The following is an 18,993-nucleotide window of genomic DNA, read 5'->3' as shown; positions in this document are numbered from 1 at the left end:
ACGAATGTAATTGTTAGCGACCTTGAGGTGAGATCAATAAAGTCTGTTTTAATATTTTTATGTCACTATAATTTTAGAAAATCAATACTTAAAAAATATATTTATACACTTGACTGTTGAAAAAGTAAAATATTTACATACACTTGACTGTTGCTTACCTATTAAATATGTTGATCTTTTTACCGAACATATTTGATTAAATTTGCAAGTTACTGAAGAAGCTTCTATATCTGGTCCAATACATTTGGGATTAGGATATAAAGATGTAACTACACATCGATGACACTCAAGTGGAAAAACTGCAAACAGAAACGATAATAGTAATTTTTTATTCTACAGCCTAATTGAATTGTATCTTCTAATTATAACACTAAGATTGGTAATTGTATCTTTTATACAAGTATTTTTTTAGTATTTTTTAATATTTTACTATTTACGTATTATTGACACTTTTTAAAAATTCCAAAATCTTTTTTAACTAATATTACCTGATTTTGCTAAAATTAATATTAGAAGTATCTTCATTCTTTTATCAAATCTTTATAATAAAGATTAATTCAGCATCTCGACATGTTTTAAGTTTGAATTACCGCTTAATCTTGTATTTTAGCCTAAGTTTAAACTGAACGGGTTACCGTATCAACTTATATACCATATTCTGCCTTGCACGAAATGTAGAAGAAAAATAAAAAGGACCGTAACGAATTCCCCTGCGATTTCTGTGCATTCTTTTGGATTAAATTTAAACAAATGTGCAATATCGACTTAATGACCATCGCATGCATTCTAAGCTACTGCGGTGCTATGTCTACGAAGACTTATTAAAGATTCTCGTCACTAATTTGCGAAAAATTTGATGTTACTCAATTAAAATAAATATTCGGTTATTTATTTTAAATAACTGCCACTAGAGGTTAATTAAGGTTTTGAAGTAAGACATAAGGCAATTTATATTTTCGATATTGACTTTGCGCTTCTGGTGCGAGGATAATAATTTATTTGCCTTTGAAGTGTCAAAGTATTTTTAAACAACTTTATTGCATTTTTTTTAAAATAAACATTTGCGTATGATTTTCGATGTGTTTAAATGTCATAATAGGGCTTTTTAGCAAAAAAATTTGTAATAAATAAATAATCACTTGTAGTTTACGGTTCCCCGGTGTATGAGATGCGAACCCGTAAAAGCAACATGAACACGGGGTCATAAAATACTTATAACTTTTATTAGATGCCTACTTATTATAAAGTTAGGGTTAGCGTGTTTAAGTGTAAGCTTCAAAACTCATAAAAATGTTTAAAAATATGCGAGAAACGTTAAAGAAATGAGTTTATTCAGAGATCGCACAATACAAGCGATCTCTATTTCTTAAAAAATTTTAGTTCCTACAAAACATTTGACAAATATTGTTTTTTTTATTTTTAAATTATATATTGGGTCAACTTTATCCGTTTAAAAATTTGACGCATGAATTCCATAATTTGTATACTTTTAAAATTTAAAATCTTACATTCGTTTTTTTCACGTCCCCTCGTTAGTTTACAATTCAATAAAAGTAAATAAATTTCCCCTCTGGTCGTGTCTCAGTAAACAGGTATCTTTGTTTTTTCGTAAGGATTTCCTCGTAAAGTCACCCGCTGTGTAAAGAAAAGCCGAACCACGACTGAACGGACGCTACATGTCACGACAAGCACGCAGACTTGTTTGTTAACGCATCAGTGCGCAAGCCGGCTTGCGAGGGAAGATTTTTACGCGCGAAGTTTGATTGTTGATTTTTGATTTCGCGCAAACTCGGCGAACCTGTTAGTCTAATCATTTATTTGGAGACGTTTACTACAGGCAAGGTACAGAAAAACGGTGCATTTTGTAAACGGCAACTATAGATTATAGTCTGATAGTGGTTATCTGTTTATCTGTAAACTTTAGGTCCAATTTGTGCTAGTTTCAGGTGCATAACTAAAATGACCGAAGAAGAGTCCTCAAATTATATTTCTGGTGCTTTAACAAGTGCAATACAATCTACTTTTAGCAATACAAACGGCAAAGATTTGCAACGTGAAGGTATGTTTTATGGTGGTTAATATTTCAATAAAAAGTTAGTGTGATCTGGTGATATTTAAATATAGTATGGGTATATGTTAGAGCTATTCTTTCTGTATCATCAGATCATGTATGTAGTTCTTAGAATGCGTTTAAAAAGTTCCAAATTTTTTTTAAATAAATATTTTAAAAAGGGTTAAATACAAATTGTAATATTTTTTTTTATTGTGTTATGTTAGTTGTTATATATTGGTCATTTTTATATTTGTTTATATACTTGTCTGCTTGTGTTTAATAAATTTATTTCTTAAAATTGTTTTTAGAATGGTTAGACGAGATTGAAATTGAGGAACATTTTGAAGACATTCCATTTTCAACTTTTGAGTCTAACACCCAAAACCAAATTCAACATAGCGATGTTAATAATAATAAATCATTAGATATATCTTCTATGCAAACTGTTGTGACACCTATTAAAGTAAAAGGTTCAGCTTTTAAAGATAACAGTCCAAAATCCGATGTTCCTTTAACACCGACAACAAATTTAAAAGTACTCTTGCATGCTGCCAGTCCTGAAATTCGAAATTACGAAAGAAGAAAAAAATTGTTTAATAGTTCGCTGACAATGTTGAATCAACATTCAGAGCTGACAACCATAAGTGAACAACAGGATTTTAATTATGATAAGAGTATTGGAAATAACAATGTTAAACAAACTGTAACAGAAGTAAGTTTTTTTTAAATAATTTTAAAAAATTGCACTTTTTTTTTTTTTTTAAGTGTATAATAGTCCTATATATACATTTAATTTTTTTTGATATTTATATATCGTCTCGTAAGAATATTTTATTTTTCTAGATAACAAATGTCATTGACTCTCAGAAAACAAACTATAACAAAGGTACACAAACACTCGGTTTATTTTTTTTATTATATATACAAATGATATTAAATCACCAAAACTGTTTGTATTTAGGTTGTTAAATAGCTATAATGTTTAAAAATAATATAAATATATATTTATTTTTTATTTAATCTTTAGAAAATATTGAAAACCAATGTCCAAAGGTTAAAATTGTGAACAGTTACCAAAAAAAAACAACTGTGAATAGTCGAAAGGAAAAATCATTGGGTCTTTTGTGCCAGCGGTTTTTAAAATTATTTCCAGAATATCCACAGGTTGAACAAGATAATATTTAAAAAAAATTAAATTAGTATATATACAACTTTACTTGTATTATATTACTTTAAATAATTTTACAACTAAAAATACCAACTTTACATTTTTCGTAAGTGAAGATAGTCTAAACTTGTTTTTGCATAACAATAACTCGTCATCATTTTTTTTCTAAATTAGGAATGCATTTCCATGTGTTTGGACCAAGCAGCCAAGAATCTTGTAGTGGGACGACGAAGAATCTACGACATTATTAATGTGTTGGAATCAATTAAAATAGTAAAAAGACTTGCAAAGAGTAATTATTTGTGGAGAGGACGCATTGGATTGGATCGAACTTTGGCCAACATAAGGGTAATTATTTGATCTCATTTAATATTACTACTCCATTGAACTTGAATCATAGGTTGCTTTAATAACTAATGGGTTATTTACACATATTAAATGTTTGGGAATTAGCATTAATTTGTAAAGCATAGGTTGTTAATGTAAAGTTTAAACAAAAAATATATATTGCTTATTTTTAATTTAGAAAGTTGCAGAAGAATCTGGCTTAGCTGATAAACTTCGCTCCAATTTTCATCTTTTAAGTAATTATAGAGCCGCTATAAACATAGATGATGTGTAAGTATTCACAACCGGTTCATGAATGTTATATTTTCTCTGTATTTATTAGTTCCTTTTTGTCTTACTCTTAAGTATTTGTAAAAAATAGTTAGTCTAGATGTAATTCAAAATTTTTACCTTTTCTTTGTTTAAAAATGATTTTAACACCAGTGTTATTTTAAATGTTAGCGAGCCTCAACCTGATAATAATTGTGATTCCGAGAGTTCACAGAAAAGAAGAGATAAATCACTTGGAATATTGAGCCACCAATTTGTTACCTTATTAGTTGTTCAACCTGTAAGTTTTAGCTTTGGTAATCAATGTTAAGGGTCTTTTTTTTTGTATATTATCTTTATCCTCGATGTGGGAAAGTCGAATGTGCGACTTAAACATAGAGTAACATTAGTTACCCCAACCCAGTCTTGAGTTGCCTGTGGCAGTTTGGGATATTATAGATTATAATTGCCCAATAATTATGCTGCTGATTAAGTGCTCAGCAGAGGTTCATACTGTTAATAGAGCCTTACTCAAGGGCGCTACAGCATGGGATCAGTGGGGATTGAACCCATGACCTCATGTGTGGTATAGCAAGTGTTCTTACCATTACACCACACTGCCGGTAAAGCATTATCAACTACTAAGTGAAACAGTATCTCTTCTTTAAATTAGTGCACAATTTTTTTCTACAAATTTAAAAACTGTTTTTTATAAATTTAAGGATCAAGAAGTTTCTCTTGATATGGCAGCTAGAGTTCTGATAACCAATGGAAATCCAAATGAAAATAAATATAAAAGTAAGTAAACAAAAAAAAATTTTGTCTTTAGAAATTATTTTAGGATTTTTTATTTATTCATATAAATACCCTTTAAATTTTAGCCAAAGTTCGAAGACTGTATGATATTGCTAATATTTTGACGAGTCTTAAATTAATTGGTAAGGTTCATTGCCAAGGACGAAGACCTACATTTAGGTATGTTTTTACAGAATAGTTCTTACAAATTAAGTTAATGTTTTAAACTGACTTTACTTAAAAAAATTAAAATTATTTTTTTGAATACCATTTGTTTTAAAACTGTTTTGTTTTTAGTTGGATCGGTGTTGATGAGACTGTTGCACAACATTCTTCAGATGATACTAGTGCTGGGGAATTTTTAGCTGATAAACAACCTTTAAATTCAGAGAGTGACCAGGAAAATCCAGGACTTAATAGTCTTTGTCAGGTAATTTTAAAAACAAATGGTCAGCATAAAAATACAGTTAATATGTTCAACTTTTTGTCTATTATTGCTTTTACATCTTAACGCAATTTATAAACATTTTGTAATCTAAAGGTTGTTGAAAAGGAGAGAAGAGATTTATGTTTAACAACACCAAATAAAAATCATTCGTTTGTTATCGCCACCCCAGGAAAAAAGGGAAGTTTTGTCATTGTAACTCCAGTTAAATCAAGCAACGAAAGTGATGGCCTAAATTCATCTTTTAATAGTAAGTTCATAATTAAAATGTTAGGAATTTAGAATCGGCATTTTATTAATTTTTTGCCCGGCAATTACCAGGACAGTAAATTTTCAATTTTATATAAACAGGTGATGAAATATTTCAGCAAGAATTGGAGTCACTTCGCAAGAGATTTCCATCTCCAATGTCAAGATTGTTGTCAGCTTGTAATGTTCAAGAAGCTCTTTCTAATCATAAAGCCAAGAAAATAAAAGAAAGAAACTGTAAAGAGCCAATTAAAGGTCCGCATTTTTTATGTTTTGTTTGTATGTACATATGAAGTGAAATTAATGTGTTTAAGTTTTATTGGGGATTGATATTAAAATTGTATATATATATGTTGTACTAGAAAAGAAGCCTTTATATCCAGAAATTCCTTTTTATCAGTTATATTGATAAATATATTACTACTTTTATAACAATAAATCTTGTTATTCCCTTTTAAATTTAGTATTTTTGATGTTTATACAGAATCTAACAACCAGAAGTGGAAAGATGCAGTGGACAGTTTTTCAACCGATAAATTAAGTTTGTCGTATCTAGAACAGCAACAAAAACAGATATCAAAAACTGTTGATGGCATTTTTATGAACAATAAGCTGGGATTGGAACAGTCTAATGGAAATGGCATGCGAAAACTGTATACTAATCCAATTATCGAAATTAAACAGCCGCCAACAAATCAGCCACTAAAAACAATTGTTTGCAATGATGGTAGGGTATTAGTTCCTGTTTCTAACCTGCAATTTATGAATTCTCAGGGATTTTCTAAAACTCCGATGTTACTGCCGATCATTAAGCCAAAAAACGAAAGTACACTACTTAAAACCAAAAGGGAAGGTATTGTAGAAACAAAGAAATCTCCAACTTTGATAAATATACAGGCTCTGGGTAAGAAAGACAGTTCTTTAAGCCAGGTTGATATGGTCAACTCCATTCGATGTCAAGTGGTGCCTAAATCTCATTGTGTTAAATCATTAGAAGTGAAGTCATCGGGATTAGGACCCATTCAAACTAATCTAGATATACCTGAAAATAAGAGAACGCATTTTACTATTTCTGCTGATGGTGTAACTTCTACGCAACCCAAAAAGTTTATTAAATTAGACTTTAATCTAAAGCCATTTCAAAGAGCAAATAGTGAGCCAATTATAAAAACATACAAGCCCATTCTAAAGAACCTGTCGAATCAGCATAACTTTGGTAAAATTCAAAAAATTTCCACTGGCAAAAATGTGGGTTCTGTTGTGACAAATCTATTTTCGAGACTGGAAAAGGAAACTAATTCTCAAGGTGGCTCTAAAAATTTTAAACAAATAAATATCAATGAATGTAACAGTTTAAAGCTAAGTGGAGCAAGAAGAGCTGCAGTACCTTTACAACCATTACTTAATCTAGCAACAAATTGCAACTTTCAGAATTTAAGAGTAAGTGGGTAAATAACTTTTAATATAAATAGGAAAATGTTTACAATTTTTTTTGTAGGGAAAAAGCCCAGCTAAAATCAAGCGCAATAAAAATGCACCTCGAAAGTTAAAAATGGGGGATGAAAATACTAATTTTGAAATTATGGCTTTACGTGATCCATCCAAAAAGGTAAGCTTATTTCCATTATAACCCCCTATTATTGTTATTAGGTAAAGTATTCAAATGAATAGTTGTAAAGTTGGTGTTTAAACTACAATTAAATGGAACACTGTATTTTTTTAGATATTTGTGCAGCAGTAAAAGGATAACAGTCAAATAATTTGCAGTTTATTACTAGGCTAACTCCTATTTAAAAAGAAAAGAATTCGCAACACAAAACTTTTTGTTTATAATATACTTATGTTCATATAAGATATATGAAAGAGTTTTAATATTTTGAACAAATTTATTATTTAATTTTAAGTTTTTAGTAAGTTTTATGGGCATTTTTATTGTTCTTATTGCTTTGTTTAAAGTTTTTGTATGTTTGTATTTTTTATTTATTTTTGTAATTTTAATTTCAAAACAAACGCCCTAAAACAATCCAAAATATTTTATATATATCAAATATTTTAACTATTTAATGTAAAAATCGAATTGTATTTTTTAAGCTTTTTCTGAATTAAATGTGTGTTAGAAAAATACATAAATTAATTAATTTAACAGACGTTTCTTAGTTGAGTAAATGAGTTTGTTAAAATAAGTTGATATTTAAAATTTATTACAAATCCTATGTAAAAACTACATTTGTCTTCATTATTAAAATGGTAAGGATAGAAATGCTTAAACGAGTGTTTATCTTTATTGGAGGTTTAATATATATAAATTTAAAATTATTTCCTTTAAAAAAAGACCTTAAAATGCAAGTACGTTTTACAAATTTGAAACAAGCCATTTGGTTTTATTTTAGGTTAATTGAAGTAACACCTACTTTGTCTGGGCTAATTAGGTTAACATCTAACATGTATGCTAAGTTTGTGTCGTAAGTAGGGACATGCTGATATAAGTGATGTTTTATTTTTATAATTTAAGTTAGTGTTATAATTTAACAGCTTTAAATTTAAAAATTATCGTTTTACCTAATTTCATTTATTTATGTAGAGAAAAAAAATAATACAGCGACACCAAGGTTATTTTGTTAAAGTGACGTAATAAATCCACGCCGTTCGTTCTTTTCGGATTTGCATAGCAAGATGACCGCGGTAAGTTTTTACTTTCGTTACTTTTTTACTTAACTTTTAAAAAATGGAAAACATTTAACTGATTCTTTATCTTCGTAGTGTGTTTTTATGTAAAGCTAATTATAATTTTAGTGTAAACAAAAGCAACATCTTTCTTTTTCTGTTTTTGCGTGCCAAAATCGGAATACTGAAATAGAAATTTTGCTATATTGTCTTACTGCGCTTTTACACTATTACTACATAATTTTAATGTTTTAAAAGTTTCAATAAAACATCTTAAATTTAAAAATAAAAGCTGTTCTGACTGTTGCAAAAATGTCACAAAATGTTTATACAAATTGTCTTAAAAACTAAGTATTATATATATATTTAAAAACTGAAAAATTTAATTGTGTTTTGTCCATCTTAAGGCAACCAAACAGACAGGAGCTAAAGGCAAAGGGGGTAAGAAAAAAAAGGTAACAGCCAAAAAGTTTGTTTTGGATTGCACCCACCCTGTTGAAGATGGAATTATGGATGCTACAAACTTTGTAATTATTTTATGCGTTATCTGCTATAACTTTAAAAATAAATTTAGAAAACTAATTTAGTGTTTAACTGATCTTTGGGAATGTAAACTAATTCCATGGACTAGGGCTATCTTCCCTAGTATCCAACAAAAATGTTGTTTTTATGTATCATTGGATAGGAGCAATTCTTGAAAGATCGAATTAAGGTCCAAGGAAAAACCAACAACCTCGGTCAACAAGTTGTGGTGGAAACCTTGAAGAACAAAGTCACAATCACTTGTGAAATCCCATTCTCAAAAAGGTGTTTATACAAAATGTTGTATTTCTTTCAATATTTTTAATTTTGAATTACAACAATTAAATTTTGTTTTTTAGATACTTAAAATACTTGACCAAAAAGTATTTGAAAAAGAACAACTTGAGAGATTGGCTGAGAGTTGTTGCTTCTTCAAAGGAAAACTATGAGCTTCGATACTTCCAGATCAACAATGATGAAGATGAGGAAGACGAAGAAGATTAAGTCAAAAAAATAAAATTCAAAATATTAATAATTTTTGGTGTTTGTAATTGTATTTAAGGACAGACAGAAAAAAAGGTTTTATATTTTTTCAGTTCTTGGGTATCCTAGGTTTTTTTTTTAACTTTAAAAAAGTATATTTGGCATTTTAATTTAAACAAGTTCAAGAAAAATTGTATTCTGTTATTGAAAGGTCCTAGTGAAGACCTAATAATTAGGGGAAAGCAAATACGATAGTAAAACATCACACTATTTAAAACAAAAATATTGTATTACAAAGACACATATTTACATAAAATAAGGAATTACAACAAATCAACAGTGAAATTAGGAGCAAAAAAACAAACGTTTTAATTAATCCATCGTAAACACTCTACTCGAAATATCATCTAAAATCCAATCGACTCCAGTTAATAAATTTTCCCCAGTTATTGCACTGCATGGAAGAATAGACCAATGGTGAGTTTTTATATTTTCTAAATCCAAAACCTGAGTAAAATCATCAATAAATTAGATCTTACCAAAAATAACCGCCTCACAATTACCACTTAAAGTTTTATAAAAAGAAGGGTAAATACTTACTTCTTTAATTTCAACAGCTGATAAAGCACCTGGTAAATCTTGTTTATTGGCAAACACTAATAAAGTTGCTCCAGCTAATCTCTACAAATATTACAAAATATTAAAAAGGTATATATGTTATAATTATTCTGGTGGGATTTCTTTTAAATACCCTTTTTTGTCAAATTAAGAACCTGTAGATTTAAAGTATAGGTAAATCTGATTAAGTTCTATTAAAAAAAAAAAATAAAATTTACTTCTTCAACAAGTAGCTGATGTAATTCTTTTACGCAGTCCATTAGTCTTCGCTTGTCTGCACTATCAACCACCCATATTAAACCATCAGTACTTTCAAAATAATTTCGCCAGTAAGAACGAAGAGATTTTTGTCCTCCAACATCCCAAATATTTAATTTAAATCTAAATTATATTATTTTGTTAGTTTAAATTGTAACTTTTTATCTTGGCGTTTATTAGTAAAAAATTACCCTCTATGTTCAACTGTTTTAATATTGAATCCTAATGTTGGTGAAATAGTATTAATATCTTCTCCAATAAACTTCTTTAAAATAGTTGTTTTTCCTGCATTGTCTAACCCTCTGAAATTAATTAAACATAGTTTTTTTTTGTTTTGTATATATCTTTATCCTCCATGTAGGAAAGTTGAATGCGCGACTTAAACATAGAATTACATCAGTTACTCCGACCCAGTCTCGAGTTGCCTGTGGCAGTTTGGAATATTAAATGGGTTATATTTGCCCGATAATTATGCTGCTGATTAAGTGCTGGCTCAGCAGAAGTTCAACCGTTTATAGCGCCTTACTCAAGGGCGCTACAGCATGGGGGTGGTGGGAATTGTACCCACGACCTCATGTGTGATGTAGCAAGTGTTCTTACCACTACACCATGCTGCCGGCAAATAGTTGAAATACAAGAATAAAAAAAACAATTAAGTTGATACAGAACATTAATTTACTTACTTACAATATTAAAATTCTCACTTCTTTCTCTTTCTGTTTCATCTTTTTTAAAATTGTTAATAGGCCCATTTTTATTAAAAAGCAATACAGTCAAACCCAGAGTTCTCTTAACAACTTTAAAAAAAATCCTAATTCAAATTTTAAACATTGATTTAAATGGCAGTTTGTTGTTTTTCTACTCTGGCATAGGTTTTTAGTATTTTTAGGTAAAATTAATACAGTATTATTTGAGTAAAGATTTATTAACGTGATCATTTGCAAAATGCCCATTTAAAATTCTATGTTAAATTTTTGCGTTTAGATTCGAGCGTAAATTTGTGAAAGTGAAAATATTTGAGAGACTCGCTTAGAACCAGTTTAAACCGGTTTCAGGCAGATCGCCTTCTTCTATAATTCGTCATAGCGTTTCCGTGGAAGGTCGACGAAACGTTTCGTCATTATTACTGGGAGCTTTTAGTTTTGGGCGAGGCACGTTTTAACAAAATCATTTTACGAAGTTTGCTTTTTAGGAAAGTGTTAATTACTTGAATATTTTTGTAATTCTAACGACAAATAAATCTTAAAAATGGGCAGTCCAGAAAAGGCGATTAGTGATATTGAAATGGGAGACATGTCCGACGAGCAAAGCAAGTTAAACCCAGAAGTTAAAACTGAAGATGGCTATAAAGAAAAGGAAGAAAAAGAAAAAAGATTTACTGGTTTAACAAAGGAAGAACTTCTTGGTAAGTTACGTTGTTTAATACCTGAATTAGTACTGTATAAAGTTAAGATTTATTGTTACATATTTTGGTTCCTGGGTTTGGTGACCATGCCATAACATACTTAAAACTTTTATGTTAACATTAATATTTGTGGCATGTTTTAAATCATTTTGATTTTGTCATTTCCCGTTGTATTATTGTGATATATATATTTTATTATTTATCAATGCGCGAAAAACTGATATAAAAAAATTTTTTATTATATATATTCAATGTTAAACAACGCCAAATTATTACATTTAGCTGTTGCTGATCAGCCAAAATGGGTTCGAGCTCGCTGGGCCTTATTTGTAGTATTTTGGTTGGTTTGGATTGCCATGTTGGTTGGAGCTATTGTCATTGTTGTTAAGGCACCGAGATGTAAGCCCAAACCTGAACTGGAGTTTTATCAGGATTCGATTATGTATGAGGCCGATGTCAACAATTTTGGTGGAAACTTTATCAGTAAGACAACTTCTTTTTTAAAAATAAATGTTAATTAATAAAATTAAAATGATTAAACTTTAAAAAAAGTATAAGAATTGTACAAGTTTTTTGATCGGTTTTAATTTTGTGACAGGCATGGCACATTTTCTTGATTATGTTAAAAACTTGAATGTTGAAACAATTGTGGTGAGGGGTGCTTCTGATAACACAGATGCTGCTGCCATTAAAAATAACGATGTTGATGGGTTGAACAAGTTCTTGGACGAAGCTCATTCAAAGGGTATAAAGTTTTAGTTCAAAATTTAAAAGTTTTTTAAGAAATTTTACAGTTTTTAAATATTTTGCTATTAGTGTATATTTTAATAGAATATGACTTTAACATGTTTATTGTTCACAGAAATGAATTACATGAAGGTAATTATAAATTTGAATGTTGACACTGTATCGATCTCGTCAACCTATTTCGTGGACAACTTGGTCACATGTGTTGGGGCAACACCTAGCGGAACCAACTGTGACTTTTTATTATGGAAAGAAAACGCCAACGCCACAACTGCTGTAAGTAAAAATAAATATGAACATTTTTTTGAAATTTTATATAAATATATAAATTTTTTCTTATATGTTTATTTTTTAAATGTTTAAATTAAAATATGCCAGGAGGAAGGATTTCAATGGGTGTACAATGGCGATAGGGCATCATTCTACAAGGCACCAGCAGATGACAGTTCAAAGGCCTACATCAACTACAACAGTCCCAAAGCTTTAACATACAGCAATGTAAGTCACACATATATTTTCAAGTTGTCTATTTCAAAGCCATATTTAATTTGATGACCAGTTTTTTATTTTGACAAACAATGACAGTTTTTTATTTTAACATGCTAAAACTGATGGTTATTTTTGATTTTTTTTGCAGAATGTAGTCTCGGAATGGTTTAAGCGAGGTATTGATGGTGTCCAACTTGGAGATTTTGGAAAAATCCAAAGTAGTGATGTCGCCGCCACTTCTGTTGCGGTTGTTAGCCAAAATGGAACTCAGTAAGAGACATGCAAAATAATTTTTTTTTTAAATCATAAAACATTTTTAAGAAAAGGTTGGGTAATAAACAAAACTAATATTGTATGTTATTTTAGGCCAGTTGTAGTTAGATCAAGTACTCCCGAAGAAACTGCAACAAACCTTGTCAACCAGAATAACACAGTAGTTGTAAATGGGCAAGCTTTAACCTCTGTTAATACAACCGGAGCTGGAAAAACTATAAAGGCTGCAATTGAAAAATGGAGAGCAGCTTCAAATAGAACTGGTGGTTATACTGTAAGTGTAGTCAAATTGTGTTTTTCCTAAAACTGCTTAGCAAGCATAAAAGTGTTAATTAGTCCAACTGGCATTTTTGTTTAACCCCCTGCCGAGTTTAAATAACACAAGCAACTGTTAAGATTTTTTCACTCTAAAAATAAAACATTGTTTTTTTTTCAGGCTAGCCCAAACGGCAGTCCATTGGCAGCAGAAAGATTGGATGTTGGATTTGCAACTGGCTTGAATCTTTTGGTTATGTGTTTGCCAGGTGTCTCTGTTATTAGATCTGGAGATGAGGCCGGTCTTACAAATCCTGTGTTTAACTGGACAAAGGTATTTATTATATACCTATACTTAAACCTAAAAATAAGCTTACACTGTATTTACAGACTGCAGTTTGTTATTACATTTTTTGTAACTTAACTATATCTATTAATCTTTATTTCCTTGTCAGAGTGAAATGCCATATGGTATGGATCAAAACTCGATTAATGTTATGAAAGCAGTAAGTGTACTGAGAGTAAATGGAATACAAGCATTACCATCCTTGCAATTTGACACCAGAAATGCAGACACAAAATTTAACTTCCTCGACACAGGTATGAAAATTATTTATTTATGTAGAAAATATGAAATAACATACTGTGCTATACCTGCAATATAAGTTACAATACCATTGTATTTAGTTTCAATTTTTACTCTTAATCTTTAGGTAATGATGATATTCTTGCTATTGTTAGACAATGGGATACTAAGCCAGCAGTGTTGATTGTCAGTAATATGAGCCCAAACGATGCCTATGTTAATGTGGCGGTTGAAAACGGACTTATTGCTGACAATGATCTAATTAAAAGTGCCAAGGTAATCCTGGCAAAATAGTCTATGCCTTTGTATTTATTTCAAAATTAATAAATAAAAGTTGTCTTTTGTATGTTGATTATATTTAAAATAAATGGTGCAATAAATGATATGGTTGTATAAGTGCAGTAAAATAACAACAATTATTTGTTTTTAGGTTCTAGTATCCTCGCTTGCTACAGAATCGCTGGAAAAAGGCAAATCTGTTGATTTAACAATGTTGAAGATGAAATCTGGTGTAACATTGTTGTTACAGGCATAACAAATTTAAAATAGTTTATTTGACTAGTCTAATTTCCTCTTATGGCTCATTTAAATTAGGTAAAGCTTTCGCCTTTCAGCTTTTTATATGACAAAACAATCCAAATATATTATTACACTTAACTTAAATAGTTTGTGTTGATTTGTACAAGTATAACTAGCTGTTATGATTTTAGCTAAACAAAACTTTAAATAAATTCATGTGCTTGCAAAATGATGTGTGATTTAGTGTTTGTTTCAGCTTTTATGGTCGCTTGCGCGAATTAGGAGTTCCCGCTGTGTGTCTAGTTTTGCGGGGATTAAGGTTCTTTGTTTTAGTCGTTAACCTTGTTTTTGTGGCCTGCTTTTTAAAGCTTGTGTCTGGCACTACCAAAGAAATGCTTGCCAAATCACTGTCTCTAGGTTTTAAGGTTGCTTTAACCGAAGGAAGGGAGCGTGTATGTGGTTCTAAGCTGGTATTTTCTCTGGGTGTACTTTCCACGCTGCCATGTGATGTCACGAAACTGTTTTCCCTAGTATTTTCCGCTTTTAATCTTGATACCGCCTCAAAGATCATGTTGCGATTTTCAGAGCCCGCAAATACGCTTCTATTTCGTATTGGGGTACGGCTTGGTGATGCTTCTTTGCTGCCTTTTGGCGTGGTGGCCTTTTTTAAAGCATGGTTCCAAACCGATAAAAAATTCTCATTTTCTTGTTGTTTCTTTTCCTTCTTCCTTTCTTCGTTTCTGCGCATCTCTCTGCGACGTAGAAGGGCATCTTTTCTCCCGCTTAGCAATTCCCTTAAAACAAGACACGAGTTAAAATGGTAGAACTGGTTTAAATATTGCTAATATGAACAATAAAACTCATTTCCTGTTTTGTGAATAATGCTTGTTTTAAATACGCAGCAACAAAATAACAACAAAACCGGTTTGTTCTGGTTTTGAAAGACTGCTTTCTACACGTTTGTTAATTATAAATTTTAAGTTTGTAAAACCATGGTGCTATATCATTAGCATACAACTACACAATCTATTTGATCGTTTTTTTATAGGTTTTTAAATTAGTTTGGTAAAGCACGTAATGGAAATATTATTTATTGATGTGTCTTAATCGATAAAAAATGCTTCGCCTTAAGCTAACTTCTAACTTGATTGCTACTCTTCGTTTTTTAATTTCTGTTCTAGATTTCTAAAACAATAATGAAACTGTCAATCAACTCTTTACCTGACCACTTTTTTTATTTATTTATAACTTGTTACTTTCTTACTAAATAAAGGTACCGACGTTTGTCAACTAACTACATATACATACAGTCAAGTTAAGCCTTTTTTAATCCAAGTACCAAGTAGCCACTTACCTATAATTTACTTGACCATCAGCATCAATATCTAAACTGCCCATCAAGGTGCGTAGTTGAAGTTTTGTAAACGGTATACCAGCATTTTCAATACCTTTTTGAAATTCGGCCGGTGAGATTTTCCAACTTAAATCTTTGTCGAAATTTTTAAAAAGATCGACCAACCGCAAACGTTTTTTCTCCAAAAAGTTCTTCACAAAATAAAAGTTAATATATTAAATCAGATGTTCAGTAAGCTTTAATAAACTACTGGGTGGAGATTTAAGTTTAATTTTCTTTTTTCGAAAAACAGTACCTGCATAACTATCATGGGATCCTCGTTTTCTTTTAAACCTTTGCCATATTTATCGTGGGACAAAAGTTCGGTTCGGTTTGTAGTAAAAGTAAAGTTTGTCTTGCTACCCGCTGATGAAAGTCTATGTTTTAGTTTGTCTGCTAACTTCATAAATTCTTCCCCGACCCGAACACCCTTAAAAATTATGGCAAAAAGCTACTCAATGAAACACAAACAACAAGTCATATTTAGAAGCAACTAGTCGAAGTCCACTAATAATTTAATTCAGTTATAAACATATGTTTTAGTACGCTATTGAAATAATTGTTGGAACCTGAATGTCTAAATCCTCTATTGCTGATTTTTCATTTTTTACAATGGATCTAATCAAAGCCAGTGCTCCTTCTTCACCCATTGGATTGTCCCCTACTTTCAAAGTTCGGAGAGTGTCGTTTACCTCCAAACCCTTTGCTAACATTGTTGCCCCTGCGATGGATTTATGATAAAAAATGAAAAAATCGCTCAAAGTAAGTTTTAAGAAAATGTAACGAGCTCACCGACTAGCTTAGACTGTTTGGTATTTGGTTTTAGTAATGTATTCAGGTGTTGTGATAAACAAAAAATAAAATCCTGAAACGATTACCTCGTTCAGTTATTCTGTTAAAGCTTAGGTCAAGCCAGGTTAAAGAATTATTTGATTTGAGAGCTTCGCCCATTGCCATTGCTCCTTCGTCAGCAAAGCCATTCCAAGAAACATCAAGATGCTTGATTGTTATGTTAACTTTCATACCTGCACACACTGCCAATGCTCCCTGCAAAGCATAGGAACTTTAGGTCTTATATAAATTTTTAAATTTTTTGTCTAACCTTAAGCCTTAGATGATTCCAACTTATATTTAATTTTTCTACTGCTTCGTTCATCGCTATTGCCTGACCAAGCCATTCCCCTCCCACTTCGCAAAACTCATTTCCACTCAGGTCTAATTCCTGATTATGGGATTTGATTATAAAAAAAAAAATAAACCAGAATCTATTGATTATCACATACTTTTAAACGGAAATTAGTTCGTAAAGCGTCTGCAAAGTATTGTGCATCAGAATCTTGGAACTCGTTTCTGGATACGTTTAAAACTCGAAGTATTGCATTATCTTGAAGCATCTCGCAAACAAACCTAGCTCCTTCACTACCTAGCTTATTATGAGCTACATTCTAAAAAATAAAGTTGTAAAAATTTTAGTTTTGAATTATTAATCTTTATAAAGAACTCACCAAGTTTGAAATGTAACAGTTTTCCATAAGCATGTCGGAGATATCTCGCATTCCTTCGGCTGTTATCCAATTGTCTTCGATATTTAAATTTAAAATCGATGTGTTGATCTAATAAAAATCTAATTTAATTTTTTACTATTGAAGGGCTCTTTTAAAGAACTTTTTTTCCCAATAGCCTTTTCTAAAACTTTAGAATATGGAATGTCCAGAAATATACATTTTAATTAATTATTTTAAAAAGTTAACTTACCACTAAAGGTGCGGCCAAGGCTTTTGTCCCATTAGGTCCAAGTCCATGATGACTCATGTTCATTTCATCCTCGTAGACGTGAGTTATAAAATACGACGCTGGTACAACACCTAGTTGTTCGCAAGATTTAAGGTAAATATCTTTCGGTGTCATACTTTGGTAAGTGGACGACTTGGTTTCTATTAAAGTCGAAATAAAAAAGAAAGTTATGTGAAAAGTTAAAACAAAAATAAAGTTTTTTCGACACAGGGTTGCACTAAATGTATTAGGTTAATCTGTATATGAAGAAATATCACAGTGCCATCTTATATTTAACTAGTCATAACAAAATTAACCTTCCAATTCAAGATCTGTATCATATGCGTCTTCATCGGATATAAAGATTTCTTTTATTTCACATGTGGTTCCAACTTCTGTACCCTAAAAAATAAAAATATTATAATTACACACAGAATGTACAGAATAAAAATTGCAATTAAAATAAATAAAACAAGATCAATTTCTTTACCTCTTCAGTGCCATCTGGCGTATCTTCCAAATTTGATTTGACGTCATCGAGAGTTTCGTTGGATGCGGAGGTTTCTTCGTTGTTGATGACGTCACTTCCCATATTTTTTTAGGTTTGATTAGGTGAATTATGACGGTTTTTAGAAAAAATAATTTCCAATATCAATCTGTTATAAAATTGTTTAGTTTTTAGTAAAAATATGACGTCATAATACCTCCGTCTTATTATTTTAAAGTACAAACATTTTTTTAATATTTTTTGTGAATATATATAATTTTATGTTCTTTAAATAAGCCAAATTAAATTAACTTAAGATTTAACCTCTGTTTGATTTTTCACTTTTAATTAACATTTAAAACTGCTTACTAATTTCACCATCAATCTTGTAAGCAATGTCTTATACTAATTTAACAACTTAAATCATGTATTCTTAGACCTTTTTACTGTATTTAGCTAGAGTAACAATTTTAACAGATTTTAAATATTTATAAATTCTTTTACTTGCTTTCTAAATTTCATAATAAGTTACCTTTAGAATTTAAAAAATATGACGATCACTTTTTCTATTGTTATTCACTCCGTTTCAGTAGATATCTAACAATATTATCTTCTCAACTCGATTAAGCAAATATTTAGTAAGTGAGGAGCTCATTAAAACGCACTATATTTGTTTGCTAGCGAAAAATGTCATTTCTTTTTCCCTTTTAATTAAAATATCTGACGTACAAAGCTATAAAGCATTGAGTCAATAAATCATTTTTTATTTCGTAAGGTATTTAACGACCCTTGAATAAATCTATACTGTATAATATACCTAAATTTTCTTCTCATAATATACTTATATTGAATCATGTGTAAAGGTGTTAAATAATTCACGAATTTCTTATAAGTTTTGTTGTATCTTATAGCTACATAACGAAGAAACGTGGTAGTTTAAGCAAGGTACCAATTACGAACAAAATATTTCCAAAGAAACGTTGTTTTGGTGTGTTATTCAAAATATGTTCTTGACGCTTGGAAGCCAAAACATTTTTTTTTCTACAATTTTAATCGCGTAAAATTAAAACAGTTTTTTTTTACTTTTTTAAAACAACTTTTAACATTTTAAAGTAGCTTTTGTTTATTTTAATAACATTTACCTAATTAGTAATTTTATAATGATACAATAGCGAATGGATTGAAAGTATTTGATTTATTGGAAATAATTTAGG

The 18,993-nt window shown here is 30.2% G+C and overlaps 5 protein-coding genes across 6 annotated transcripts; 3 read left to right on the top strand and 2 right to left on the bottom strand.

Moving 5' to 3' along the window:
* The first annotated feature begins 1,627 nt into the window (after positions 1–1,627).
* Positions 1,628–7,316, top strand: LOC145764251 (uncharacterized). Of its 2 annotated transcripts, none has more exons than XR_014288477.1 (15): positions 1,628–2,059; positions 2,362–2,765; positions 2,897–2,939; positions 3,081–3,217; positions 3,396–3,569; positions 3,748–3,839; positions 4,011–4,119; positions 4,541–4,616; positions 4,700–4,793; positions 4,911–5,043; positions 5,155–5,308; positions 5,410–5,562; positions 5,792–6,613; positions 6,806–6,916; positions 7,031–7,316. XR_014288477.1 is itself a non-coding variant. In XM_082575870.1 (15 exons), exons 1-15 carry the CDS (start codon positions 1,960–1,962, stop codon positions 7,046–7,048), a joined length of 2,754 nt encoding a protein of 917 aa, XP_082431996.1. In that variant the 5' UTR covers positions 1,628–1,959; the 3' UTR covers positions 7,049–7,316. The 2 variants fall into 2 exon arrangements, 1 of the variants encoding a protein (XP_082431996.1); XM_082575870.1 differs by having other exon boundaries at positions 5,792–6,747.
* A 629-nt stretch (positions 7,317–7,945) lies between these two features.
* On the top strand, positions 7,946–9,028 carry LOC145764252 (large ribosomal subunit protein eL22-like). The gene is made up of 4 exons (XM_082575871.1): positions 7,946–7,989; positions 8,379–8,498; positions 8,657–8,778; positions 8,853–9,028. Exons 1-4 carry the CDS (start codon positions 7,981–7,983, stop codon positions 8,995–8,997), a joined length of 396 nt encoding a protein of 131 aa, XP_082431997.1. The 5' UTR covers positions 7,946–7,980; the 3' UTR covers positions 8,998–9,028.
* A 218-nt stretch (positions 9,029–9,246) lies between these two features.
* Positions 9,247–10,821, bottom strand: LOC145748266 (ADP-ribosylation factor-like protein 2). The gene is made up of 5 exons (XM_082564949.1): positions 10,540–10,821; positions 10,044–10,154; positions 9,813–9,975; positions 9,577–9,657; positions 9,247–9,483 (listed from the first exon to the last, which is right to left on the bottom strand). The coding sequence occupies exons 1-5, from the start codon at positions 10,602–10,604 to the stop codon at positions 9,349–9,351; spliced, it is 555 nt and encodes a 184-aa protein (XP_082421075.1). The 5' UTR covers positions 10,605–10,821; the 3' UTR covers positions 9,247–9,348.
* Positions 10,822–10,998: 177 nt separating this feature from the next.
* LOC145742146 (amino acid transporter heavy chain SLC3A2-like) lies at positions 10,999–15,425 on the top strand. The gene is made up of 11 exons (XM_082559954.1): positions 10,999–11,257; positions 11,540–11,740; positions 11,856–12,002; positions 12,120–12,280; positions 12,383–12,502; positions 12,642–12,763; positions 12,860–13,040; positions 13,203–13,355; positions 13,477–13,621; positions 13,735–13,883; positions 14,038–15,425. The coding sequence occupies exons 1-11, from the start codon at positions 11,101–11,103 to the stop codon at positions 14,140–14,142; spliced, it is 1,641 nt and encodes a 546-aa protein (XP_082416080.1). The 5' UTR covers positions 10,999–11,100; the 3' UTR covers positions 14,143–15,425.
* On the bottom strand, positions 14,386–17,884 carry LOC145740727 (uncharacterized). Its single transcript, XM_082558560.1, has 11 exons — positions 17,783–17,884; positions 17,610–17,694; positions 17,275–17,453; positions 17,025–17,132; positions 16,803–16,964; positions 16,622–16,741; positions 16,398–16,566; positions 16,089–16,240; positions 15,776–15,949; positions 15,481–15,671; positions 14,386–14,920 (listed from the first exon to the last, which is right to left on the bottom strand). Exons 1-11 carry the CDS (start codon positions 17,882–17,884, stop codon positions 14,386–14,388), a joined length of 1,977 nt encoding a protein of 658 aa, XP_082414686.1.
* Positions 17,885–18,993: the final 1,109 nt, after the last annotated feature.

The sequence above is a fragment of the Corella eumyota genome, chromosome 1 (genome assembly GCF_963082875.1).
Source record: "Corella eumyota chromosome 1, kaCorEumy4.1, whole genome shotgun sequence".
NCBI lineage: Eukaryota > Metazoa > Chordata > Ascidiacea > Phlebobranchia > Corellidae > Corella > Corella eumyota.
This window is presented reverse-complemented; position numbering and strand designations above follow the sequence as displayed.

What these genes read in the sequence shown, in the direction of transcription:
- LOC145740727 (XM_082558560.1), bottom strand. Translation starts at nt 17,884, where the DNA reads ATGGGAAGTGACGTCATCAACAACGAAGAAACCTCCGCATCCAACGAA. An exon ending in CGCCAGATGGCACTGAAGAG is followed by an intron (nt 17,695 to 17,782) that starts GTAAAGAAATTG and finishes TTTATTTTTTAG; the next exon opens with GGTACAGAAGTTGGAACCAC. An exon ending in ACTGTTACATTTCAAACTTG is followed by an intron (nt 16,965 to 17,024) that starts GTGAGTTCTTTA and finishes TTTATTTTTTAG; the next exon opens with AATGTAGCTCATAATAAGCT.
- LOC145764252 (XM_082575871.1), top strand. An exon ending in TTATGGATGCTACAAACTTT is followed by an intron (nt 8,499 to 8,656) that starts GTAATTATTTTA and finishes ATCATTGGATAG; the next exon opens with GAGCAATTCTTGAAAGATCG. An exon ending in GAAATCCCATTCTCAAAAAG is followed by an intron (nt 8,779 to 8,852) that starts GTGTTTATACAA and finishes TTTGTTTTTTAG; the next exon opens with ATACTTAAAATACTTGACCA.
- LOC145764251 (XM_082575870.1), top strand. Translation starts at nt 1,960, where the DNA reads ATGACCGAAGAAGAGTCCTCAAATTATATTTCTGGTGCTTTAACAAGT. An exon ending in GAAAACAAACTATAACAAAG is followed by an intron (nt 2,940 to 3,080) that starts GTACACAAACAC and finishes TTTAATCTTTAG; the next exon opens with AAAATATTGAAAACCAATGT. An exon ending in GGACGAAGACCTACATTTAG is followed by an intron (nt 4,794 to 4,910) that starts GTATGTTTTTAC and finishes TTTTGTTTTTAG; the next exon opens with TTGGATCGGTGTTGATGAGA.
- LOC145742146 (XM_082559954.1), top strand. Translation starts at nt 11,101, where the DNA reads ATGGGCAGTCCAGAAAAGGCGATTAGTGATATTGAAATGGGAGACATG. An exon ending in TTTTGGTGGAAACTTTATCA is followed by an intron (nt 11,741 to 11,855) that starts GTAAGACAACTT and finishes ATTTTGTGACAG; the next exon opens with GCATGGCACATTTTCTTGAT. An exon ending in GGACGAAGCTCATTCAAAGG is followed by an intron (nt 12,003 to 12,119) that starts GTATAAAGTTTT and finishes TATTGTTCACAG; the next exon opens with AAATGAATTACATGAAGGTA.
- LOC145748266 (XM_082564949.1), bottom strand. Translation starts at nt 10,604, where the DNA reads ATGGGCCTATTAACAATTTTAAAAAAGATGAAACAGAAAGAGAAAGAA. An exon ending in GAAGTGAGAATTTTAATATT is followed by an intron (nt 10,155 to 10,539) that starts GTAAGTAAGTAA and finishes AATTAATTTCAG; the next exon opens with AGGGTTAGACAATGCAGGAA. An exon ending in ATCAGCTACTTGTTGAAGAA is followed by an intron (nt 9,658 to 9,812) that starts GTAAATTTTATT and finishes TAATATTTGTAG; the next exon opens with AGATTAGCTGGAGCAACTTT.